The sequence below is a fragment of the Ovis canadensis genome, chromosome 10 (assembly GCF_042477335.2).
Source record: "Ovis canadensis isolate MfBH-ARS-UI-01 breed Bighorn chromosome 10, ARS-UI_OviCan_v2, whole genome shotgun sequence".
NCBI classification, from domain to species: Eukaryota; Metazoa; Chordata; class Mammalia; order Artiodactyla; family Bovidae; genus Ovis; species Ovis canadensis.
The window spans coordinates 60,598,255-60,626,189 of NC_091254.1; the positions used below are offsets into that span (position 1 = coordinate 60,598,255).

The window sequence follows — 27,935 nt, forward strand, 5'->3', positions numbered from 1 at the left end:
AGAAAGATAAATAGCAGAAATATCCTATTCAGATACTTAACTAAGGAAAGCTACTCTTTCCTTACTCTAACTAAGAAAATAATTTTTCCAAAATAGAAGCAGCTAACCTGGAAATAATTATTCTGAATAATATTGTTATGTGTGAATCACAACTCCCTGACATAGTACAGAGAGTCAGTATGTCATTTCCCAAACTGGGTTTGTATAACACTGTATGGTATAGGTATATTCTCAGATATTGGTGAGTATTTTTGTTTGTTTTAGGAATTGAAGTATACTTGATTTGCATAATTATATTAGTTTTAGGTGTACAACATAGTGATTCAGCAATTTTATATTCATTGATTATACTCCATTTAAAGTTATTATAAACTATTGTCTATATTTCCTGTACTATACAATAATATATCCTTACAGTTTTACATAATATTTTGAACCTTTTAATTCCCTACTACTATATTATCCTTCTTTCCTTTCAAATCCTAGTTGCAATGAGTTTGTTTTCTGTATCTCTTGAGTCTGTTTCTATTTTATTCATATATATTTGTTTTATTTTTATAATACATGGATAAGTGCTTCAGTTCAGTTCAGTTCAGTCACTCAGTCATGTCCGACACTTTGCAACCCCATGAACTGCAGCACGCTAGGCCTCCCTGTCCATCACCAACTCCCGGAGTCCACCCAAACCCATGTCCATTGTATCCATGATGCCATACAACCATCTCATCCTCTGTCGTCCCCCTCTCCTCCAGCCCTCAATGTTTCCCAGCATCAGGGTCTTTTCAAATGAGTCAGCTCTCTGCATCAGGTGTCCAAAGTATTGGAGTTTCAGCTTCAACATCAGTCCCTCCAATGAACACCCAGGACTGATGTCCCTTAGGATGGACTGGTTAGATGTTCTTGCAGTCCAAGGGACTCTCAAGAGTCTTCTCCAACACCACAGTTCAAAAGCATCAATTTTTCAGTGCTCTGCTTTCTTTATAGTCCAACTCTCACATCCATTCATGATTACTGGAAAAACCATAGCCTTGACTAGATGGACCTTTGTTGGCAAAGTAATGTCTCTACTTTTGAATATGTTGTGTAGGTTGGTCATAACTTTCCCTCCAAGGAACAAGCGTCTTTTAATTTCATGGCTGCAATCACTATTCACAGTGATTTTGGAGCCACCCAAAATAAAGTCTGACACTGTTTCCACTGTTTCCCCATCTATTTCCCATGAAGTGATGGGACCAGACGCCATGATCTTCGTTTTCTGAATGTTGAGCTTTAAGCCAACTTTTTCACTCTCCTCTTTCACTTTCATCAAGAGGCTTTTTAGTTCCTCTTCACTTTCTGCCATAAGGGTGCTTTCATCTGCATATCTTAGGTTCTTGATATTTCTCCCGGCAAATTTGATTCCAGCTTGTGCTTCTTCCAGCCCAGCGTTTCTCATGATGTACTCTGCATAGAAGTTAAATAAGCAGGGTGACAGTATACAGCCTTGAAGTACTCCTTTTCCTATTGGAACCAGTCTGTTGTTACATGTCCAGTTCTAACTGTTGCTTCCTGACCTGTATACAGGTTTTTCAAGAGGCAGGTCAGGTGGTCTGGTATTCCCATCTCTTTAACACATGGTATTTGTCTTCTTCTGTTGGACATATTTCATTAATTATAGCACCCTTAAAGTCCATCCATGTTGCTACAAATGGCAGTTTGTTATTCATTTTCAAGGCTGAGTAATATTATATATATATATCTCATACTTTTTATGCATTGATCTGTTGATGGACACTTAAGTTGTTTCCATATTTGGCTATTATAAATAATGCAGCTATGAACATTGAAGTGAGTGAACCTTTTTGAATCATTTATTTTCTTTTTTTCAAATTTTTTTCAATATAAATGTATTTATTTTAATTGGAGGTTAATTACTTTACAATATTGTGTTGGGAATCATTTATTTACTTAACATTTATACCCAGGAGTAGAATTGCTGGATGATATGGTAGTTTTACTTTTAGTGTTTTCAGGAAGCTAATACCGTTTTCCACAGTGGCCACGCCAGTATACATTCCTATCAACGGTGTACTAGGATTCTCTTTTCTCCATAACCTCAACATTTGTTATTTATGTTCTTCCTGATGATAGCCATTTCTGATATTTGTGAGATGATAACTGATTGTGGTTCTGACTTGCATTTATCTGTTGTTTAGAGATGTTGGGCATTTTTCATGTGCCTGTTGGTCCCCTGTATAAGTTTTTTTGGAAAAATATCTATCTAGTACTTCTACCCATTGCTAACTAGCTTTTATTTAAAAAAAAAAAAAAAAAGAAAGAAAGAAAAGAAAATGAGTTATATGAGCTCTTTATATTTTTTGGATATTAACTCCTATTGGTCCTATCATTTGCAAATATTCTCCTATTTAGTAGGTTGTCTTTTTACTTTGTTGATGACTTCTTTTATTGTACAAAATCTTTTATGTTTAATTAGGTCCCAGTTGCTTATTTGCTTTTCTTTGCTTTAGGAGGAAGATCCAAGAAAATATCACTAAAATTTATGTAAAAAAATATTCTGCCTATGTTTTTCTTCTGAGTTTCATTGGTTAGCTTTTAACACTAATTTCTAAAATAGCTTCTGTTAATTTTAGGATAAAAATTGTTGAGAATAAAAATTCTCTGAGAATACCGGAGAAGCCCAAACAGCAGTATGCTGCTGCTAAGTCGCTTCAGTCGTGTCTGATTCTGTGCAACCCCCTAGACGGCAGCCCAGCAGGCTCCCCCATCCCTGGGATTCTCCAGCCAAGAATACTGGAGTGAGTTGCCGTTTCCTTCTCCAGTGCATGAAAGTGAAAAGTGAAAGTGAAGTCGCTCAGTCGTGCCCAACTCTTAGAGACCCCATGGGCTGCAGCCTACCAGACTTCTCCACCCATGGGATTTTTCAGGCAAGAGTACTGGAGTGGGTTGCCTTTGCCTTCTCTGACTGAGCCACTAGGAAGTCCCATTCTTTAGCTTATGTTTAAAGCTCCCAGGTGATTCTAATGTGCAGTCACTGGCCAAAGGACAAAATTCAAACTCTACTTTGGCACACTCAGCACTCTGGTCACTGCTTACAGCTCTATATTTTAATCTCTCTCTATAGGTAACCCCAAGCCTCTTCACACACACTCTAAACTAATGCTTCTTCAGTAAGTGAGCTATAGCAGTGGCCCTCAAACTTCAGACTGCATCAGAATCACCAGCAAGACCTGTTGAAACACAGACTGCTGGCCTCGACCCCAAGAATTTCTTGATACAGTTGGACTAGGGTAAGGGCCAAGAACCTGTATTTCAAACAAGTTCTCGAACAGGTATTGTTAATACTACTAATGCAGGGAGCACAATTTAAGAACCACTGAGTCCTAGACCAGATCACTACATTATCCCTCTATATCTATCTGGAAAGCCATTCCATCCCCATCATTCTACTCTTGCCTAGTTAACTTCTACTCTTCTTTCAAAACTTACATAAGAATTTGTGTTCAGGAAGCATGTGCTCCTTCAACAAACCACTTCAAGGTATGTATTACCTACTATAAAACTTATCTGCCAAAAAAAAATCACACTACAGAAAGTTCTTAATGGTACACTTATGCACAGGCTACACATCTGCTATCATATACAAGTTTTGTTTTGTTTTTTTTTTTCAAAGATTTGGGGGAAAGAGCCTCTGGGCAGGTGATTAGAAAATCATGAAAAAAGCAAATGGTTAGTTGGTCAAGAAGAGTGAAATCTGGATTTCAGCCCTGACCAACCCCCTTGGCTGGAGCACCTTTATGAAGAGCATCACCAATTCCACAGCCAATCATGGCACCCTGGTACAGCATACCACTAAAAGACAAAGGAATAGCACTTAGACCAATCTTGGATTTGAGAAAGGGAGAAATAGTGGGAGGAAGGAGCAATAAGGCTATTGGAAAAGGATTTTTGGAGGTTATCACAACTAAGTTCTGAGTCTTGAATTATCTGCACATCAGGAAGACAAGAACTGTGCTTTTATGTCTTTATAACCAGAGTGTAAGGCACACTATAGATGTTCAACAAATGTCTGAATGACTCAAAATGACTAAAATTATATGAAGACGCTTGCTAATCTTTTTTACACCAAATAAATAAATAGACACTCATAGCTTAAATCAAAACTGTTAAGTACTATCTAAATATTAACATATTTGGTCTGTATACTAATCAGCTAGAGGAGAGCATGAGTTATTCTAATAACCTGTTAGAAGATGAGACAAAGGAGCCTGCTGATAACACACTTAAACTTAATTAAAGTCTTTAAAATCAAAAACTTTACATTACCTGATTCAGAGTTGACTCCCAGAGTTGATTTCCTCAATAGAGACTAAAAAATTTACAGGAATCTTGGAAACTAAGCCCAAGTCACAAATTTCACAATAAGAAACTGAGGTTCAGAAAAGTAGTGCTTCAAATAGCAGTATAGGTAAGTCTAATAGAATCTGACTACAACAGTCATTGCTATATTCATTCTGTAAAGAATGATTTAATTTCAGCACATCATTAGAAATAACACAATAAGAATTAAAACTTATTTTGTTTTAAAGTTTGCTACATTTAGCATATAAACTTGTTTTGTTCTTCAGGTTATTAAGTAAAAATAAATTATCCTTCTTTTATATTTCATATATTGAAGAACTTTAAATTAAAAAAAGCTTAAAACAGTAATGAGAATTGATGGAATTGCTTGTACTTTAAAACATCATTCAAGTTTGTAAAACATTGATCTAAAGTGCCAAGCTGAATATTAATATTTTTGTAATAAATATATATTTCATGTAATTTCATGATTATTTCATGTGTATATCAAAGCAATAAGTAGGCAGGTATAATGGAAAGATTTTTGAAAGAATGATTGTAAAGCAGGATAAATTGAATTTTATATACTCCTCCAATTTCTAGCTGTGTGACATCAGAAATATTATCTAAACTTAATGCTTTATATCTTTATTTATATTACAAGTCTAACAATGCCACATAAGTTTGCTTATGATTATGGTTCAAACGGATAATCATTCAATGCATCAATAACATGCCTTAAAATAATGTGCCATCAAATGTTCTTCATAAATATTTTCTTCCACTAATATGTATATGGTAGTATTGAGATAGCATGGGACCTGGAAGCTAGGCCCTTTTCTGCAGTGCTTCAGTTCAGTTCAGTTCAGTCACTCAGTAGTGTCTGACTCTTTGCGATCCCATGAATTACAGCATGCCAGGCCTCCCTGTCCATCACCAACTCCCAGAATTCACTCAGACTCATGCCCATCGAGTTCATGATGCCATCCAGCCATCTCATCCTCTGTCATCCCTTTCTCCTCCTGCCCCCAATCCCTCCCAATATCAAAGTCTTTTCCAATAAGTCAACTCTTCGCATGAGGTGGCCAAAGTATTGGAGTTTCAGCTTCAGCATCAGTCCTTCCAATGAACACCCAGGACTGATCTCCTTTAGGATGGACTGGCTGGATCTCCTTGCAGTCCAAAGGACTCTCAAGAGTCTTCTCCAACGCCACATTCAAAAGCATCAGTTCTTTGGCACTCAGCTTTCTTTAGAGTCGAACTCTCACATCCATACATGGCCACTGGAAAAACCATGACTAGACTTGTTTAGACGGACTAGCTTTGAGATAGACGGACCTTTACTGGCAAAGTAATGTCTCTGCTCTTCAATATGCTATCTACTACTACTGCTACTGCTAAGTCACTTCAGCTGTGTCCAACTGTGTGCGACCTCATAGACAGCAGCCACCAGGCTCCCTCATCCCTGGGATTCTCCAGGCAAGAACAGTGGGGTGGGTTGCCATTTCCTTCTCCAATGCATGAAAGTGAAAAGTGAAAGTGAGGTCGCTCAGTCGTGCCCGACTCTTAGCGACCCCATGAACTGCAGCATACCAGGCTCCTCTGCCCATGGGATTTTCCAACAGTACTGGAGTGGGGTGCCATTGCCTTCTCTGAATATGCTATCTAGGTTGGTCATAATCTTCCTTCTGAGGAGTAAGCATCTTTTAATTTCATGGATGCAATCACCATCTGCAGTGATTTTGGAACCCCCCAAAATAAGTCTGACATTGTTTCCACTGTTTTCCCATCTATTTCCCATGAAGTGATAGGACCAGATGCCATGATCTCCAGTTTCTGAATGTTGAGCTTTAAGCCAACTTTTTCACTCTCCTCTTTCACTTTCATCAAGAGGCATTTTAGTTCCTCTTCACTTTCTGCCATAAGGGTGGTGTCATCTGCATATCTGAGGTTATTGATATTTCTCCCGGCAATCTTGATTCCAGCTTGTGCTTCTTCCAGCCCAGGGTTTCCCATGATATGCTCTGCATATAAGTTAAATAAGCAGGGTGACAATATACAGCCCTGAAGTACTCCTTTTCCTATTGGAACGAGTCTGTTGTTCCATGTCTAACATGTTCTAACCGTTGCTTCCTGACCTGCATATAGGTTTCTCAAGAGGCAGATGTGGTCTGGTATTCCAGTCTCTTTCAGAATTTTCCACAGTTTATTGCACTTCAGTATTCTTGCCTTGAGAACCCCATGAACAGTATGAAAAGGCAAAATGATAAGATACTGAAAGAGGAACTCCCCAGGTCGGTAGGTGCCCACTATGCTACTGGAGATGAGTGGAGAAATCACTCCAGAAAGAATGAAGGGATGGAGCCAAAGCAAAAACGATACCCAGTTGTGGATGTGACTGGTGATAGAAGCAAGGTCCGGTGCTGTAAAGAGCAATATTGCATAGGAACCTGGAATATTAGGTCCATGAATCAAGGCAAATCGGAAGTGGTCAAAAAGGAGATGGCAAGAGTGAATGTCAACATTCTAGGAGTCAGCAAACTAAAATGGACTGGAATGGGTGAATTTAACTCAGATGACCATTATATCTACTACTGTGGGCAGGAATCCCTTAGAAGAAAAGGAGTAGCCTTCATGGTCAAGAAAAGAGTCCAAAATGCAGTACTTGGATGCAATCTCAAAAACAACAGAATGATCCCTGTTCGTTTCCAAGGCAAACCTTTCAATATCACAGTAATCCAAGTCTATGCCCCAACCAGTAATGCTGAAGAAGCTGAAGTTGAATGGTTATGAAGACCTAGAAGACCTTTTAGAACTATCACCCAAATAAGATGTCCTTGTCATCATAGGGTACTGGAATGCAAAAGTAGGAAGTCAAGAAACACCTGGAGTAACAGGCAAATTTGGCCTTGGAGTACGGAATGAAGCAGGGCAAAGGCTAACAGATTTTGCCAAGAGAACACAGTGGTCACAACAAACACCCTCTTCCAACAACACAAGAGAAGACTCTACACATGAACATCACCAGATGGTCAACACCAAAATCAGATTGATTATATTTTTGCATCCAAAGATGAATAAGCTCTATACAGTCAGCAAAAACAAGACTGGGAACTGACTGTGGCTCAGATCATGAACTCCTTATTGCCAAATTCAGCAGTGTTACTTTATCACATTTCTATCTGTCACAAAACTAGGATAATTCCTGAAGTCATTACTAAAGTATATGAGATGGATGAAACAGTGTTATAAGGCAAAGGTCAGGAAGAGACTTTCTGGATGATTGGGAAAAGTTGCTTTATCACACCCTACCTGTACTAACCAACAGTAAGCAATGATCACCTGGTGGGTTGTGATCTGCAACAGGCAGAGAGAAGAACTTTAAACAGAGAAACATCTGAAACAAATCTGGTGAGATACAAGCCAAAAGGGACAAAACACTAAAGGACTTGAATTTGCTTTTGGTGAAAAGATGGAAAACCTAGCTCAAATTCAAAGAAAAAGAAAAGAGAAACCAGTACTTCAGAAAGTTACCTTCCTTCAAGATTCTTCAAGCATGAATCCAATTCAAGGGAGACCTTGGAAAGTAGCCAGTTTTGATCATTACCCAGATGAAATCCCCTTTGAGTGCAAGCCACATCGGGGTCTACTGTAAGGGAAAATAAGGACCCACTCCCAATTTAGTCTTTAAAATTAACAAGGCCACTTGCACCAGATAAGAAGGTCTTTGTTTTCACAAAACAATTAGTAGGCTTGAAACAGATCACGCAGTCTTCCCAAGTGGTGCTAGTGGTAAAGAATGTGCCTACCAATGCAGGAGATGTAAGAAACATGGGTTTGATCCATGATTGGGGAAGATCCTCTGGAGGTGGGCATGGGAACCCATTCCAGTGTTCTTACCTGGAGAATCCCATGGACAGAGGAGCCTTGGCAGACTACAGTCCATGGGGTCACAAAAGTCAGACACAACTGAAGCGACTTAAACCCACACCAAGAGATCATTCAATTCAATATAAAAAACACAAATGGGTGAAAGACCTAAACAGACATTTCTCTAAAGAAGATATACCAATGTCCAACAAACACATGGAAAGATGGTCAGCATCACTAATTATTAGAGAAACGCAAATAAAACTCTAATGAGGTATCACATCACACCTGTCAGAATGGCCATCATTTAAAAAATCTACAAACCTAACCATAAAAAGGAATGAAATTGGATCATTTGTAGTTATATGGATAGACCTAGAGACTTTCATACAGAGTGAAGTAAGTCAGAAAAAGAAAAATAAATATGACACATAAATGCATATATGTAGAATCTAGAAAATAGGTATAGATGCCCTATTTGCAAAACAAAAATAGAGATACTGACGTAGAGAATAAATGTATGGACACCAAGGAGGTAAAGGGGAAGAGTATGAATTGGGAGACAGAGGTATATATATATATATATGCAATTGATTTCAATTGCAGAGGAACCAGAGATCAAATTGCCAACATCCGCTGGATCATTGAAAAAGCAAGAGAGTTCCAGAAAAACATCTATTTCTGCTTTATTGACTATGCCAAAGCCTTTGACTGTGTGTATCACAATAAACTGTGGAAAATTCAGAGAGATGGGAATACCAGACCACCTGATCTGCCTCTTGAGAAACCTATATGCAGGTCAGGAAGCAACAGTTAGAACTGGACATGGAACAACACACTCGTTCCAAATAGGAAAAGGAGTATGTCAAGGCTGTGTATTGTCACCCTACTTATTTAACTTATATGCAGAGTACATCATGAGAAATGCTGGGCTACAAGAAGCACAAGCTGGAATCAAGATTGCCGGGAGAAATATCAATAACCTCAGATATGCAGATGACACCACCCTTATGGCAGAAAGTGAAGAGGAACTCAAAAGTCTCTTGATGCAAGTGAAAGAGGAGAGTGGAAAAGTTGGCTTAAAGCTCAACATTCAGAAAATGAAGATCATGGCATCTGTTCCCATCACTTCATGGGAAATAGATGGGGAAACAGTGGAAACAATGTCAGACTTATTTGGGGGGGCTCCAAAATCACTGCAGATGGTGACTGCAACCATGAAATTAAAAGATGGTTACTCCTTGGAAGAAAAGTTATGACCAACCTAGATAGCATATTGAAAAACAGAGACATTACTTTGCCAACAAAGGTCCATCTAGTCAAGGCTATGATTTTTCCAGTAGTCATGTATGGATGTGAGAGTTGGACTGTGAAGAAAGCTGAGCACCAAAGAATTGGTATTTTTGATCTGTGGTGTTGGAGAAGTCTCTTGAGAGTCCCTTGGATTGCAAGGAGATCCAACCAGTCCATTCTAAAGGAGATCAGTCCTGGGTGTTCATTGGAAGGACTGATGCTGAAGCTGAAACTCCAATACTTTGGCCACCTCATGTACAGTTGACTCATTGGAAAAGACTCTGATGCTGGGAGGGACTGGGGGCATGAGAAGAAGGGGCGACAGAGGATGAGATGGCTGGATGGCATTACTAACTCAATGGACATGAGTTTGAGTAAACTCCGAGAGTTGGTGATGGATAGGGAGGCCTGGCACACTGCGATTCATAGGGTTGCCACAAGTCAGACACGACTGAAGAACTGAACTGAACCGAACTGAACTGAAAATAGATAACTTATAAGAACCTACTGTGTAACTCAAGGAACTTGACTCAGTCCTCTACGGTGTTCTAAATGGGAAGGAGAGCCCAAAGAGAGGGCATATACATATAGCTGATTTGTTTTCATGAGTGGGGCCATACTCAGTAAATCTTTAATTCAACTTTCTGCTGATGGATGGTGCTGTGTTCCCTCCCTGTTGTTTGACCTGAGGCCAAACTATGGTGGAGGTAATGAAGATAATGGCAACCTCATTTAAAAGGTCCTATGCATACACTGCTTCACTGAGTGCCCCAACCTTGCAGCAGGCCATCGCCAACCCACACCTCTGCCTGAGACTCCTGGACATTCACGGGCATCTGGATCAGTCTCTTTCAGGGTCACTGCTCCTTTCTCCTGGGTCCTGGTTTGCAGAAGGCACACAAATTATGGAAAATTCTGAGAGAGATGGGAATACCAGACCACCTGACCTGCCTCTTGAGAAATCTGTATGCAGGTCAGGAAGCAACAGTTAGAACTGGACATGGAACAATAGACAGGTTCCAAACTGGGAAAGGAGTATGTCAAGGCTGTATATTGTCACCCTGCTTATTTAAATTTTTTGCAGAGTACATCATGCAAAATGCCAGGCTGGATGAAGAATAAGCTGGAATCAAGACTGCTGGGAGAAATATCAATAACCTCAGATATGCAGATGACACCACCCTGATGGTAAAAAAGTGAAGAACTAAAAAGCCTCTTGATGAAAGTGAAAGAGCAGAATGAAAAATTTGGCTTAAAACTCAACATTCAGAAAACGAAGATCACGGTATCCAGTCCAATCACTTCATGGCAAGTAGATGGGGAAATAATGGAAATAGTGAAACAGTTTATTTGGGGGGTGGCTCCAAAATCACATGGTGACTGCTGCCATGAAATTAAAAGACACTTGTTCCTTGAAAGAAAAGCTATGACCAACCTAGACAGCATATTAAAAAGCAGAGACATTAACTTTGCCAACAAAAGTCCATCTAGTCAAAGCTATGGTTTTTCCAGTGGCCATGTATGGATGTGATAGGTGGACTGTAAAGAAATCTGAGAGCCAAAGAACTGATGCTTTTGAACTATGGTGCTGGAGAAGACACTTGAGAGTCCCTTGGACTGCAAGGAGATCCAACTAGTCCATCCTGAACTGATTCCTGAACTGAACTGATTCTTGAATATTCATTGGAAGGACTGATGCTGAAGCTGAAACTCTAACACTTGGCCACTTGATGCAAAGAAGTGACTCATTTGAAAAGACCTTGATGCTTAAAAAGACTGAAGGTGGGAGGAGAAGGGGACAACAGAGGATGGGATGATAAGGTGGCATCACTAACTCAATGGACATGAATTTGAGTAAGCTCTGGGACTTAGTGATGGACAGGGAGGCCTGGTGTGCTGCAGTCCATGGGGTTGCAAAGAGTCAGACAGGACTGAGTGACTTAACTGAACTGAACTGATACCTGATTTACTTTACTGGGCAGTAGAAACTAACATAACATTGTTAAAGCAGCTATACTCCAATAAAAATTACTTTAAAAATTATTAGACATGTTTTACTGATTTTGCAACTATCCAAAGAGCAGATTTACAAGTCAGATACCATAAACAGAAGAGCATGTGGAAAATCTTCCAACAAGCAGAGAACTGCATTTTCACATTAAGGATGTGAAGGATGGTGTGTTTAAACAACTGTGGACTAAGTCCCTTGCATCTGATATTTCCTTTCCTGCCATAACAACAAAAATTCAGGCACATAATGAACTGTCTGTGTCAGGGGAGAGTCTCACTGAGACTCAGCATCACCTTCTGAACATCATCAGTCGATGTCCAGAGGGGTAGAAGGAATGAATGTCGGAGCCCTTGTCAGGATAAGAGTTATGAAAGAAGGAGGCAGAATCTAGTAATTAACTTTTGTTGGCAAAAATGAGTGCTATCACTTCCAACCCCTCCACCCCTAAATTAAATCCTTTGGATTAATTAATTATGAAATTGTGTGGGGAAAATCAAGTACAAATCAATAAATGCTTCTATGCCATGCATGTTTTTACCAAATGTGTTAGCTAGTTTGTGTTACAAAAATACATGTAACAGCACAATATGTTTTATCCAGTTTTCTTAGTTTACAAATTAGAAGAAAAAATACCTATATTGTATTAATTTCATGGAATTTCACCTATGGCGGAGGGTGCAGTGAGAGAGGCAAGTAGCACTGAGCAAGTAGCAAATCGCCTGAGCAAGTGGCGATTGCTAAGTGATGCGTTGGCTGCCCTCAGCGCTGCTGCTTCATGCATTATCCACCTTTGTCTCTTTCTTCTTTGCTTTATCAGCCTGAGAGGCAAGTCAGGAAATAGAACTAAAGAGCAATTCTGGGTGATATGCCTTGGGACCATATTAACTACGATTTTATTAACTAATCAACCCATTGTTTTAATGTAAGTTGACAATATTATCCATTAGTTTAAATTTTAATATTTAAGGTAAAAAACTGGTAAAATATAACATTCAATGCTATATTTATATCTATTTAAAAGCTGACAAAACTCAGCGATCAGAAAATTAAGATCATGGCATTTGGTCTCATCAGTTCAGTTCAGTTCAGTTGCTCAGTCGTGTCCGACTCTTTGCGACCCATGAATGGCAAGAAAAGCTATGACAAACATAGACAGCATATTAAAAAGCAGAGACATCACTTTGCTGAAGCTATGGATTTTTCAGTAGTCATATACAGATGTGAGAACTGTACCATAAAAAGGCTGAGTGCTAAATAATTGATGCTTTTGAACTGTATTGCTGGAGAAGACTCTTGAGAGTCCTCTAGACTGCAAGGAGATCAAATCAGTCAATTCTAAAGGAAATCAACCATGATTATTCATTGGAAGCATTGATGCTGAAGCTGAAACTCCAAAACTTTGGCCAACTGATGTGAACAGCCAACCCATTAGAAAAGATCATGATGCTGGTAAAGATTGAAGACAGGAGGAGAAAGTGACAACAGAAGATAAAGTATTTGCATGGCATCACCAACTCAATAATCATGAGTTTGAGCAAACTCCAGGAGCTAGGGAGGGGACAGGGAGGCCTGGGGTGCTGCAGTCCATGGGATTGCAAGGAGTTAGATACAACTTAGTGACTGAACATCAACAACAACAATTTAAAAGCTTACAAATATTTTACAAAAAGAAGAAAGAAAATCAGAGGCTATGTCTTCATGTACTTTAAAGAAATTAGGACATATTTAATGAGAATGTAAAATCCACACATGTTTGAAAGGCTATTCCTTTTTATTTGAGCAAGTAAGAGAAAGGAAAGAATAGGGTTGAGTTTCTACTTGTATCCATTAATGTTATTACATTTAAGAAAAATGACAGAAAATAAATATTACAAATATGGCATACTGAATATATGGTAGATATGGTATTTGTATATATCAATAATTTTATAATTTTCTCTACATTCTTGTAAATTTAAAATATTCACAATATTTCTTTTATTTTTTAAGATAATCATCAGGTAAGTTTTCTGAGTTTTTAAAAATAACTATTATTTATTTTGTAATAAATTTATATCACCTTCACTCATTTCTCTAAGTCCCACTTCCTACTTGTGACAACCACCATTCTATTCTCCATATCTATAAATTTTTTATTATATTATTTTAAAATTCAACATGAGATACCTTATGATATTAGTCTACCTCTGTCTAACCTAGTTTCCTAGACCTAATACCCTCAAAGTCCACTCTTTCTGTTGCAAATGTCAAGACATGGTTCTTTTAATGGCTGAATAATATTCCATGTATATATATACCTGTTTCTTTATTCATTCACCAAAGGACATTTAGATTGTTTCCATATCTTGGCTTTTGTAAATGATGATGCATGAACATAAGTGTGCATATGTCTTTTGAAATTAGTGTTTTATTTTCCTTGAACAAATAGTCCAGAAGCAAATCTTTTACATCACGTAGTAGCTCTATTTTCAATTTTTAATGGAACATTCACACTGTTTTCCATGGTACATTCCCACGAATACAGCACAGGTCTCTCTTTTCTCTACACCCTTGTCACTCATTATATCTTATCTTTTTGATAATAACCTTTCCAACAAATATATGGTGATATCTCATTGTAGTTTTGATTTGCATTTCCCTGGTGATTCAGTTCAGTTCAGTCGCTCAGTCATGCCCGACTCTTTGCGACCCCATGAATCACAGCACGCCAGGCCTCCCTGTCCATCACCAACTCCCGGAGTTCACTCAAACTCATGTCCATCGAGTCAGTGATGCCATCTACCCATCTCATCCTCTGTTGTCCCCTTCTCCTCCTGCCCCCAATCCCTCCCAATATCAAAGTCTTTTCCAATGAGTCAACACTTCACGTGAGGTGGCCAAAGTACTGGAGCTTCAGCTTTAGCATCATTCCTTCCAAAGAAATCCCAGGGCTGATCTCCTTCAGAATGGACTGGTTGGATCTCCTTGCAGTACAAGGGACTCTCAAGAGTCTTCTCCAACACCACAGTTCAGAAGCATCAATTCTTCGGTGCTCAGCCTTCTTCACAGTCCAACTCTCACATCCATACATGACCACTGGAAAAACCATAGCCTTGACTAGACGGACCTTAGTCGGCAAAGTAATGTCTCTTCTTTTGAGTATGCTATCTAGGTTGGTCATAACTTTTCTTCCAAAGAGTAAGCGTCTTTTAATTTCATGGCTGCAATCACCATCTGCAGTGATTTTGGAGCCCAAAAAACTGAAGTCTGACACTGTTTCCATTGTTTCCCCATCTATTTGCCATGAAGTGATGGGACAAGATGCCATGATCTTCGTTTTCTGAATGTTGAGCTTTAAGCCAACTTTTTCGCTCTCCTCTTTCACTTTCCTCAAGAGGCTTTTTAGTTTCTCTTCACTTTCTGCCATAAGGGTGGTGTCATCTGCGTATCTGAGGTTATTGATATTTCTCCCGGCAATCTTGATTCCAGCTTATTCTTCATCCAGCCTGGCATTTTGCATGATGTACTCTGCAAATAATTTAAATAAGCAGGATGACAATATACAGCCTTGATATACTCCTTTCCCAATTTGGAACCTGTCTATTTTTCCATGTCCAGTTCTAACTGTTGCTTCCTGACCTGCATACAGATTTCTCAAGAGGCAGGTCAGGTGCTCAGGTATTCCCATCTCTTTCAGAACTTTCCACACTTTATTGTGATACACACAGTCAAAGGCTTTGGCATAGTCAATAAAGCAGAAATAGATGTTTTTCTGGAACTCTGTTGCTTTTTCCATGATCCAGTGGATGTTGGCAATTTGATCTCTAGTTCCTCTGCTTTTTCTAAAATGAGCGTGAACACCAGGAAGTTCACGGTTCACATATTGCTGAAGCCTGGCTTGGAGAATTTTGAGCATTACTTTACTAGCATGTGAGATGAGTGCAATTGTGTGGTAGTTTGAGTATTCTTTGGCATTGCCTTTCTTTGGGGTTGGAATGATAACTGACATTTTCCAGTCCTGTGGCCACTGCTGAGTTTTCCAAATTTGCTGGCATACTGAGTGCAGCACTTTCACAGCATCATCTTTCAGGATTTGAAACAGCGCAACTGGAATCCCATTACCTCCACTAGCTTTGTTCGTAGTGATGCTTTCTAAGGCCCAATTGACTTCACATTCCCGGATGTCTGGCTCTAGCTGAGTGATCACACCATTGTGATTATCTTGGTTGTGAAGATCTGTTTTGTACAGTTGTTCTGTGTATTCTTGCCACCTCTTCTTAATATCTTCTGCTTCTGTTAGGCCCATAGCATTTCTGTCCTTTATCGAGCCCATCTTTGCGTGAAATGTTCCTTTTATCTCTAATTTTCTTGAAGAGATCCCTAGTCTTTCCCATTCTCTTGTTTTCCTCTATTTCTTTGCATTGATCACTGAAGAAGGCTTTCTTATCTCTTCTTGCTATTCTCTGGAACTCTGCATTCAGATGCATATATCTTTCCTTTTCTCCTTTGCTTTTTGCCTCTCTTCTTTTCACAGCTATTTGTAAGGCCTCCCCAGACAGCAATTTTGATTTGTTTGCATTTCTTTTCCATGGGGATGGTCTTGATCACTGTCTCCTGTACAATGTCATGAACCTCATTCCATAGTTCATCAGGCACTCTATCTATCAGATCTAGGCCCTTAAATCTATTTCTCACTTCCACTGTATAATCATAAGGGATTTGATTTAGGTCATACCTGAATGGTCTAGCGGTTTTCCCTACTTTCTTCAATTTGAGTCTGAATTTGGTAATAAGGAGTTGATGATCTGGGAATGTGGTCCACTGGAGAAGGGAATGGCAAACCACTTCAGTATTCTTGCCTTGAGAACCCCATGAACAGTATGAAAAGGCAAAATGATAAGATACTGAAAGAGGAACTCCCCAGGTCAGTAGGTGCCCAATATGCTACTGGAGATCAGTAGAGAAATCACTCCAGGAAGAATGAAGGGATGGAGCCAAAGCAAAAACAATACCCAGTTGTGGATGTGACTGGTGATAGAAGCAAGGTCCGATGCTGTAAAGAGCAATGTTGCATAGGAACCTGGAATGTCAGGTCCATGAATCAAGGCAAATTGGAAGTGGTCAAACAGGAGATGGCAAGAGTGAATGTCGACATTCTAGGAATCAGTGAACTAAAATGGACTGGAATGGGTGAATTTAACTCAGATGACCATTATATCTACTACTGTGGGCAGGAATCCCTCAGAAGAAATGGAGTAGCCATCATGGTCAATAAAAGAGTCCGAAATGCAGTACTTGGATAAAGTCTCAAAAACTACAGAATGATCTCTGTTTGTTGCCAAAGCAAACCATTCAATATCACAGTTATCCAAGTCTATGCCCCAACCAGTAATGCTGAAGAAGCTGAAGTTGAACGGTTCTATGAAGACCTCCAAGACCTTTTAGAACTAACACCCAAAAAAGATGTCCTTTTCATTATAGGGGACTGGAATGCAAAAGTAGGAAGTCAAGAAACACCTGGAGTAACAGGCAACTTTGGCCTTGGAATGTGGAATGAAGCAGGGCAAAGACTAATAGAATGTTGCCAAGAAAATGCACTGGTCATAGCAAATACCCTCTTCCAACAACACAAGAGAAGACTCTACACATGGACATTACCAGATGGTCAACACCGAAATCACATTTATTATATTCTTTGATGCCAAAGATGGAGAAGCTCTATACAGTCAACAAAAACAAGACCATGAGCAGACTGTGGCTCAGATTATGAGCTCCCTGGTGATTAGCAATGTTGAATATATTTTCTTGTACTTGTCAGTCATCTGTATGTCTCTTTTGGAAAAATGCCTATCCAGATCTGTCCACTTTTTAATTGAATTGTTTTTTAATAGGGAAGGATGAATTTGACTTTATATTAGATCTGTCTTATACTTTAACCTTTGTATTCTATTGCTTTTGCTTCAAGTTAAGAATGATGCATATAGCCTGAAACATACATGATAGGCCATTTTAAAGGCTTTAACCTTTAAAGGTTTAACACTGTTATTTTCTTATGTTGGAAAAGGAAATGGCGACACACTCCTGTATTCTTGCCTGGAAAAACCCATGGACAAAGGAGTCTGATAGTCTACAGTCCATGGGGTCACAAAGAGTTGGACACGACTGAGTGACTTCACTTTTTTCATATAGAGATAAAAGTTTGCAGAACAGAGAATAACAGTTGTATCATTGGAGGTTTAAAGGAACATTGTGACCTGACCTACCTGGACAGATGCAAGAGCAAAGGATTATAACACCAAGAAATTTGCAACAACAAACAACACCTCTTCCTCTTTTTTTTTTTTTTTTAAATAAAAGAAGCCTGAATTCTAACTTCAGTAACATGGTTCCTTGGAACACTAGTTCACCTTCTTCTCTGTCTGCTGGCTGTCTAAATAAAGTTGATGTTCCTTTCCCAAACAACCTGTCTCTTGATTTATTGGCCTGTCGTATGGTGAGCAGTACAAGCTTGGGCTTAGTACCAGTTGTTTTTTGTTTTTGTTTTTTTTTCTTTCTTTCTTTTTTTTTGCTATTGACCTGCACTATTTCTTTACATATTTTAGATATTAGCCCATTTGAAGATAAATGATTTTCAAATCTTCTTTTTTTTTTCTTTTTTTCCTATTCAGTAGGTTGTGTTTTCAGTTTATTGAATGGTTTTCTTTGCTCTGTAGAATATGTTTAGTAAGATATAGTTCCACTTATTTGTTTTTGCTTTTGTTGCTTTTGCTAATGGTATAGATTTTTAAAGTTCAAAGACTTTTGTCAAGAAATGTACCATTTTGGTTTTCTTCTAGATGTTTCATGATTGTAGGCTTTAAATTGAAATCTTCCATTTACTTTGTTGTTTTTTTTTGTGTTTGGTATAATATAGTGGTCCAATTTTATTGTTTTGCATGTGGCTGTCCAGTTCCCAGCACCATTTTTCAAAGAGACTTTTTTCATAAATTAATTGACCTTACATGCTTAGGTTTATTATTTAGGGATCTTCTCTTCTATTTCCCTGATCTATGTGTCTGTGAACACCAGCATTAAATACACTGGGAGTATTTGGCAGATGATTCAGATCATCTTAGTCATTGTAGATTAAAAGATAGAGAAACTTTCTCAAGTCTGCCTTCCTCTTGATTCCATGTGGGATTATCTTCTGCTGGCAGATACACCTGCCACAGTTTACAAGATGAGAGTGAATATCATGAAGCAGAGGTTTTATTTCTTCTGCTTCCCATATTTCTGCTGCATTTAGAATTATGGTCAGATTTTCCTGGGACAGCTGTAGAAGACATCCCTGTGCTTTTTTCACACCACTTTTTGGTACCAGCAGAGGTGTGTGCTGCTCATTTTGCTGTGTGTTGTGTCAGAGACAGCCTTATTCCCTAACGACCTGATCACAGAAAGGAAAGGAGCTCTTTTGATACACCAATTCTATGGTATTATATTGAGAGTTATTACTGAAAGTCAAGTTAGCAGCCAGGTGTGCCAACACTCCCCCAAGTTTTGTAAGCATCTGGTTGCCTCCTATAAAGCTCTTTCTTCTGAAACTAACTAGAGTAGTTTTATTATCTGCTACTTAATGGGTATAGAATGTTTATTGTTATCCTAATAATCTTCATTTTAAATTCTCTTCCTAGCGTATAAAGTGCAGACTGAAATTTGACAATCCTGGCTGGGTCTAACATTATGGGGTGTTAAACCCCTGTAAGGGAGTTACTACTATGAATTTGTAAGTCAGATAACAAGCTTCAGTTTAAATCAACCTCTATTGAGTAGCCCCTTATTCCCTGCCTTACTCAGACCTTCTTTCTGGGAAGATCTTTCTAAATAGATCATCATGTTGTATGCCCTGTGATCTCACTAATTTGGCCACATCACATACTCAAAGGCAGTCATTTATATAGATCAACTCATAATAGGTCCTGGCACAAGAAATCTGCCCAAGAGGCACCTTTTATTGAATGGTGAGAGGCTAAAACAATAACATTCTCTCTCTAGGGAATTAGATGTGAGATAAGCAGACAGTAGAGTATATAGGAAAGGGTACAACCCATGAAAAGAATTCTATGTGTCTCTGAAGACTTGAATGATTTAAAAGATAAGCTAGCCAGTAACAGCAGTAGCTTCAGCAATGAAAACCAGAGACAGAGCACAGCTGAAAAAGTACAAAGCAGTAAAGGATTTTAAAAAAAAAAGTTATTTCCAGTATTCTGGGAGGTGGATCATAGAGGATCCTGCTGTGATTTATGTCGGAGAGTGTTTTGCCTATGTTCTCCTCTAGGAGTTTTATAGTTTCTCATCTTACGTTTAGATCTTTAATCCATTTTGAGTTTATTTTTGTGTGTGGTGTTAGAAAGTGATCTAGTTTCATTCTTTTACAAGTGGTTGACCAGTTTTCCCAGCACCACTTGTTAAAGAGATTGTCTTTACTCCATTGTATATTCTTGCCTTCTTTGTCGAAGATAAGGTGTCTGGGATCTAATTAAAATCAAAAGCTTCTGCACAACAAAGGAAACTATAAGTAAGGTGAAAAGACTGCCTTCTGAATGGGAGAAAACAATAGCAAATGAAGCAACTGACAAACAAATAATCTCAAAAATATACAAGCAACTTATGCAGCTCAATTCCAGAAAAATAAAAGACCCAATCAAAAAATGGGCCAAAGAACTAAACAGGCATTTCTCCAAAGAAAACATATGGATGGCTAACAAACACATGAAAAGATGCTCAACATCACTCATTATCAGAGAAATGCAAATCAAGACCACAATGAGGTACCATTTCATGCCAGTCAGAATGGCTGCGATCCAAAAGTCTACAATCGATAAATGCTGGAGAGGGTGTGGAGAAAAGGGAACCCTCTGACACTGTTGGTGGGAATGCAAACTAGTACAGCCACTATGGAAAACAGTGTGGAGATTCCTTAAAAAATTGCAAATAGAACTACCTTATGACCCAGCAATCCCACTTCTGGGCATACACACTGAGGAAACCAGAATTGAAAGAGACACGTGTACCCCAATGTTCATCGCAGCACTGTTTATAATAGCCAAGACATGGAAACAACCAAGATGTCCATCAGCAGATGAATGGATAAGAAAGCTGTGGTACATATACACAATGGAGTATTACTCAGCCATTAAAAAGAATTCATTTGAAACAGTTCTGATGAGATGGATGAAACTGGAGCCGATTATACACAGTGAAGTAAGCCAGAAAGAAAAACACCAATACAGTATACTAACACATATATATGGAATTTAGAAAGATGGCAAGACGACCCTGTATGCAAGACAGCAAAAAAGACACAGATGTGTATAACGGACTTTTGGACTCAGAGGGAGAGGGAGAGGGTGGGATGATTTGGGAGAATGGCATTGAAACATGTATACTATCATGAAAAAAAAAAAGAAAAAAGTAAAAAATACTAAGTATGTGATGAGAAAGCCCATTAATGCCTATTGCTGTAGAGGTGCTATATTCTGAAACATATTTTTACTTCTGAGCTGTGCAATATGGGAGAATATTTCTAGCTTCTTTATTTATACTAATGGATGCCATGGTATTTCACCAATGTCCCTTCTCCAACACTCATTCCTTCATCTGTTGAACTTATCAACCACTAACATAATTTATCTGAGCACTTCTGCAATATTGGAGAGTTAAAGAAAACCACTTCATTGATATTGAAAATCATGTCGCCCTTCCTGGAAAAACTCCACACCTAATGGCTGCTTCCTGGAGGGCTGTGGGGCCCAACGTTTCTTGGTTTTATGTTATACAACTTTGTAGAGTCATCTCAGTTCCCATGGAATTGGCTGAAGCTCTTCTTTGAACATAACTGAACCTCAGCTTCTCCCTTGGCTCAATCCTGTTTTCTTCATCTTGCCAGTTGTTGATTCAAAACAACACATCCCAAAAAATATCTGCAAGCAAATTTCTCAGAGTCTCTCAGAAAACCTAGCCATTGATAGATTTCTTCCCACGCAGCATCAAAATAAATTCCAAATAACTGAAATAATCTGTCAGCATATCTGACTTTTCACACCAAAAATCAACATACTGTGTTTTAAGAGAAATTAAACTTAATGCACAACTAAGTATTTTAAGCACTTGAATTGCTGGTGTCTGACTGATATCCTTAGAGGCAGTGTATTGGAGGATTTTCAGTTTACAAAATGGTTTCCCTAAAGAAATATTTATTTCTCTTACAAATATGTTTATTGCTATATCTAAGTATCTATAATTAAATTAGTCATAAAATTGATTAAAATTAAGCAATTTGGTCACAAGTTCTTATTCCATAAAAAATTTCAGGTTCACAAAGAAACCAACTGAAATTCAATACTTCTATGTTGTTTAACAAATATAATTAGGGATATGTTCATAAAAAATTTATTAAACATGTTCATCTTCACATATGAAAAGTTATCACCTTAGAGTCTATCAAGAAACAGTTGTTCTTTGCTGAGCATGAAAAGAGAAGCAAGCATGAAATCAGTATTCAACATAACAACTGAACAAGAGAGAACAAACTTACAATAGATATTTCTTAATAACTGATATAAATTTGTTCAAAAGTGAAGAAAATAATGTATTTAATGCAGGCTCATTTACAAATAGGACAACTCATTGGGCATATATGAATTGAAATAACTTAAAAAATCAGTCAGATTTGAATTAAGGATCCTACAAAGTTAAATGTGAATTTAGGTCATAAATTGTGCCAAAAAGTCTGGAATATTCTGTTTCCAGATTAAATAGCTTTCAAAGCCTTTGAAATATACTTTATTAGAAAATGTTGTCTCTTTAGGAGTTCACTGTTCACAGAAGTTCACATATAATGTGTGCTGATATGTAAACAAGATATAACTGTAGAAACTAGGGTTAGAAATACTCAAATCTATACTAGTATCTCTACCTGATTAACTTTCAAATACATGCATTGACTTTCTAATATATCTAAATCTAATAAAGCTGAATATACTTAATTACAGACATAAACTAGCTTCTGCACACAATTGTATTAAAATATTAATATTTTAATAGCTGAAAGCAATTTAAACAATTTGAGTATTTACACTCTGCCTAATAGTGTGATAAAAACATACCTAAAAATGCTCCTTCTTGATATTTTTACTTCTCAATCTTGCTCTTAAATTGCAGCTGCCTTTCCTCTTCCCTCTTTAGAAGCCACCAAAACCCCTCCCAGTTTGTCCTTTTCCCCCACTTGTACTCTCCTCTACCACTGCCCACTCTATCCCCTTCTTTCTCCTTTTTTGCACTTCCTCTTCTTCCTCACTTTTTCTTTATTTTATCCTCAGTTCATCATCTTTATCTTTTGTTATTTTTTCACCTTTACCAGTTACTTGCATATTGCAAGCCAGAAAATGGAGGAGCCAGGAAGCTGAACTTATTTCTCCCTAGAAGAGAAATTAAGCCACTAGAAATCAAACTATTTCCTATTTAGTATCATTTCTTTTATTTTAGTCACATACAGCCTCACTCAAATAAATTAAAAACCTATCGGCACTCAAATTCACAGATGCTTGGTAAATAAAAATATCCTAAATGTTTCTCAAATCTGTCCTCAACTGTAAATTGGGAATAAGATGACTTATATTACACAATTCACAAGAGCTTAAAATAAAATAAGAAAGTATGTGTCAATAAGCCAAGACGATTACATAAACTTAAAATATGACTATCTGATGATCCTCTCCTCAAATATTTTACTACAGACAATCTACCACTCTGTTGTTTGTTTTTGCTGGTAGAAGAAAAAAAGAAAAAGCTACAGTACATCTATAGTAAATGATCTCCCTTCTTCAGTTCTGAATCCAAGCAACTTAGCTGGCTTTGAGCCTGCTCTAACCCTAAGAGTGACCTCAAGACTTAAATTAATCACAGTCGTATTTCCTCTTACCCAAATTTCAGGAATGGACAGATCAATAAATTAAGGCATAAAAGTCAAACCAAAAGCTGTTCTGTTTTTTAAGTAACATTAGCTTTTAATAATGGTTTTTAAAAATAAAATTAATTATTATCCAAGCAAACAGATGAATGATAAAGAGGGTATTATATTTCAGGAAAATATATTATTTTAAAATATATATTTTGAAATATATCATTTCAGACTATATTATAAAATATATATTTCAGGCACAAGCAAGACATTTAATCATCAAATATATCTTTCAGTGTTGTTCAGAGGGCAATGCATATTTATAAAAAGAGAATACAAAGGATTGTATGGGAGATTTCAGTGGGCCAGACCAAGAAGTGGCCTATCCATCCTCAATCCACTGGCTTCGAATTCAGTCACATGCTTTATTTAGAGACTGTTGATCTAAAAAAAAAAAAAAGTTTATCTACAATTACATTACTTATTGAAAGGAGATACATTTTTTTTGGTGAAAAAAATGCTATTTTACCCACACTGTTGTTAAAGAAAAAAAATTATATTTTTCTATCAATGGGACCTAGCTGAAAGGAGGACTAAACTGCATGAAGGAATTATGGCTTGTGCAGATCTTAAAAAAAAAAAAAGAAGAAGAAGAAGAAAAAGAAAACAAGAGTCAGACTTGTAAGATTTCTTTTTTCAGTTGCATCCTGATTACATCACTGAAGCCCTAAATCAAATTATCAGAGGCTAAAATAATCCCCTGTACAGTTTATTTTATTTTATGTTATTATTATTTTTTATTTTACTTAACAATACTGTATTGGTTTTGCCATACATTGACATGAATCCGCCACAGGTGAACATGAGTTCCCAATGTTAAATCCCCCTCCCACCTCCCTCCCCATATCATCTCTCTGGGTCATCCCAGCTCTTTTATTTATTTGTTTTTTCTTAAGGAAATTTGATCTGAGTTTTCTACTTTTTCTGTCAAGAGTCAGTGATTCATGACTATTATAAACCAATAGTTAAAATCTTTGGTTGCAAAGATCCTCATCTTGGCTTTGATGTTTACTAGCTGTATGAGCATAAGGCAATTTGTTAATCTCTTTGAGTTTCTCTTTCTCAAGTTGAAAACATGGATGCAAAAGTATGTACCTCATGGTTTATTGTGAGGCTTAGAGGAGGTCTTATGTATCAAATTCTTTGGAGAATGTTTACCATAAAATTCATGAGTAAATGTGCATAGATGTCAAATATTTCTATTATTATAATTATTGTTTGTATTCATTCTAAAATACATGACTCAAAATTCCCTATTGTTTCTGTAGGGTCATATAGGCGATACACAATATACTAAGATTCAGTTCAGTTCAGTTCACTCACTCAGTCCTGTTCAACTCTTTGCGACCCCACAGACTGCGCTATGCCAGACTACCCTGGCCATCACCAACTTCTGGAGTTTACTCAGACTCATGTCCATTGAGTCAGTGATGCCATCCAACCAATTCATCCTCTGTCATCCCCTTCTCCTCCTGCCTTCAATCTTTCCTGGCATCAGGGTATTTTCAAATGAGTCAGTTTTTTGCATCCGGTGGCCAAAGTATTGGAGTTTCAGCTTCAGCATCAGTCTTTCCAAAGAACATTCTGGGTTGATTTTCTTTAGGATGGACTGGGTGGATCTTGCAGTCCAAGAGACTCTCAAGAGTCTTCTCCAATACCACAGTCCAAAAGCATCAATTCTTCAGCACTCAGCTTTCTGTATAGTCCAATTCTCACATCCATATGTGACTATGGAAAAACCATAGCTTTCACTAGACGGACATTTGTTAAGAAAGTAATGTCTCTGATTTTTAATATGCTCTCTATGTTGGTCATAGCTTTTCTTCCAAGGGGCAAGTGTCTTAATTTCATGGCTGCAGTCACCATCTGCAGTGATTTTGGAGCCCCCCCCCCAAAATAAAGGCTGTCACTGTTTCCACTGTTTCCCCATGAAGTGATGAGACTGGATATCATGATCTTAGTTTTCTGAATGTTGAGTTTAAGCCAGCTTTTTCACTCTCCTCTTTCACTATCATCAAGAGGCTCTTTAGTTCTTCACTTTCTGCCATAAGGATAGTGTCATCTGCATATCTGAGGTTACTGGTATTTCTCCAGGCAATCTAGAATTCAAATTATGCTTCATCCAGCTTGGCATTTCACATGATGTACTCTGCAAATAAGTTAAACAAGCAGGGTGACAATATACAGCCTTGACATACTCGTTTCTCTAATGGAACCAATCTGAGGTTCCATGTCCAGTTCTAACTGTTGCTTCCTGACCTGCATACAGATTTCTCAGAAGGCAGGTCAGGTGGTCTGGTATTCTCATCTCTTTCAGAATTTTCCACAGTTTGTTGTGATACACACAGTCAAAGACTTTGGTATAGTCAATAAAGCAGAAGTAGATGTTTTTCTGGAATTGACTTGTTTCTTTGATGATCCAACAGATGTTGGCAATTTGATCTCTGGTTCCTCTGCCTTTTCTAAAACCAGCTTGAACATCTGGAATTTCACGGTTCACTGTTGAACCCTCGTTTGGAGAATTTTGAGCATTACTTTACTAGCATGTGATATGAATGCAATTGTGTGATAGTTTGAGCATTCTTTGGCATTGCCATTCTTTGGGATTGGAATGAAAACTCACCTTTTCTAATCAGTGGCCACTGCTTAGTTTTACAAATTTGCTGGCATATTGAGTTCAGCTCTTTCACAGCATCATTTTTTAGGATTTGAAATAACTCAACTGGAATTCCATCACCTCCACTAGCTTTGTTCATAGTGATGTTTCACAAGGCCCACTTGACTTCACATTCTAGGATGTCTGGCTCTGGGTGAGTGATCACACCATTGTGATTATCTGTGTTTGAAGATTTTTTTTTTTAATAGTTCTTCTGGATATTCTTGCCGCCTTTTCCTAATATTTTCTTTTTCTGTTAAATCCATACCATTTCTCAATACTAAGATTAAGAATTAATAAGCCACAGAATTGTGTTGTTTTATTCTTGCCAATGCCATGTGCTCTCCAAGTATTGACAGTTTCACCTTTTCTTCCCTTACATAGGCAATATCTGTCAGCTCTGTGCTTATCCCTCACTTTCACTACCTTCACTGATCCATCCTCCCAAGGAAGCCTTGCCCCATGTTTCTTTTCTGGATGCTTTACAAAACTATTGCTGTTTGCATTGGATGTCACAATTATTTTCATATATAAAATAAGAGGTTACATTAGATAATAGAAAATTCAGCTCAAAATTTGATAATGATCTTAGCAAACATTTATTAATCAAATATTAGAAATCATTCCCAAGACTGAGATTTATGACATAAATAAAAAAGACAAAATTTGTTTTTGTACAAGCTTCATTTTCAAAGAAAAGAATTTTTTAAAAGTATTATAAATAATTTTAGATATAATCATAGAGTACAGTGCCTTGTGAGAGAGTCAAGAAGAGTTTTGACCTTTGTTGAACAGGAGGGATCACTTTAAAATGATCAAGGTCAAGTTACCACCTGACCTGATTCATAATTAAGGTTACTACTACTATTACTACTAGGTCGCTTCAGTCATGTCCGATTCTGTGTGACCCCATAGATGGCAGCCCACCAGGCTCCTCTGTCTCTGGGATTCTCCAGGCAAGAATATTGGAGTGGGTTGCCATTTCCTTCTCCAATGCATGAAAGAGGAGATAATAAGACAAAGATAGGACAGAGAAGGTGATGGTCTATCTACACTGTATAGTTTAAGTAAAGTGTTACTTTAAAAAAATTAAACATTTTGGGAAAATAAAAATCACAGCACTCAAAGCTCTGGAATACACAGTACTTGACACAGAGTGAATCTGAAAACTTTGTAAGAGAGCTAAATAAGAGATAACATTGCTAAAAATGTTCAGGTGATTAAGCATTGGCATCAAGGGCAGAAAAAAGAAGACAATCTTATAAAAGGAAAGGATAGCATAACTGGAGGCTAACCTAACAATAAACTGTGGAAAATTCTGAGAGAGATGGGAATACCAGACCACCTGACCTGCCTCTTGAGAAATCTGTATGCAGGTCAGGAAGCAACAGTTAGAACTGGACATGGAACAACAGACTTGTTTCAAATAGGAAAAGGAGTATGTCAAGGCTGTACATTGTCACCCTGCTTATGTAACTTCTATGCAGAGTACATCATGAGAAGCGCTGGACTGGAAGAAACACAAGCTGGAATCAAGACTGCCAGGAGAAATATCAATAACCTCAGATATGCAGATGACACCACCCTTATGGCAGAAAGTGAAAAGGAACTAAAAAGCCTCCTGATGAAAGTGAAAGAGGAGAGTGAAAAAGTTGGCTTAAATCTCAACATTCAGAAAACGAAGATCATGGCATCCGGTCCCATCACTTCATGGCAAATAGATGGGGAAACAGTGGAAACAATGTCAGACTTTATGTTTTGGGGCTCCAAAATCACTGCAGATGGTGACT

General features: G+C 37.8%; 1 protein-coding gene across 1 annotated transcript in view; it reads right to left on the minus strand.

Annotated features, from left to right (window-relative positions):
* Positions 1–23,700: 23,700 nt before the first annotated feature.
* The window catches only part of DACH1 (dachshund family transcription factor 1), a 495,552-nt gene continuing 491,317 nt past the window's right edge, over positions 23,701–27,935 (minus strand). The window contains exon 12 of the mRNA XM_069602314.1: positions 23,701–23,873. Coding sequence (XP_069458415.1) covers positions 23,842–23,873 — 32 coding nt within the window. The 3' untranslated portion in view covers positions 23,701–23,841. The remainder of the gene's footprint in view (positions 23,874–27,935) is intronic.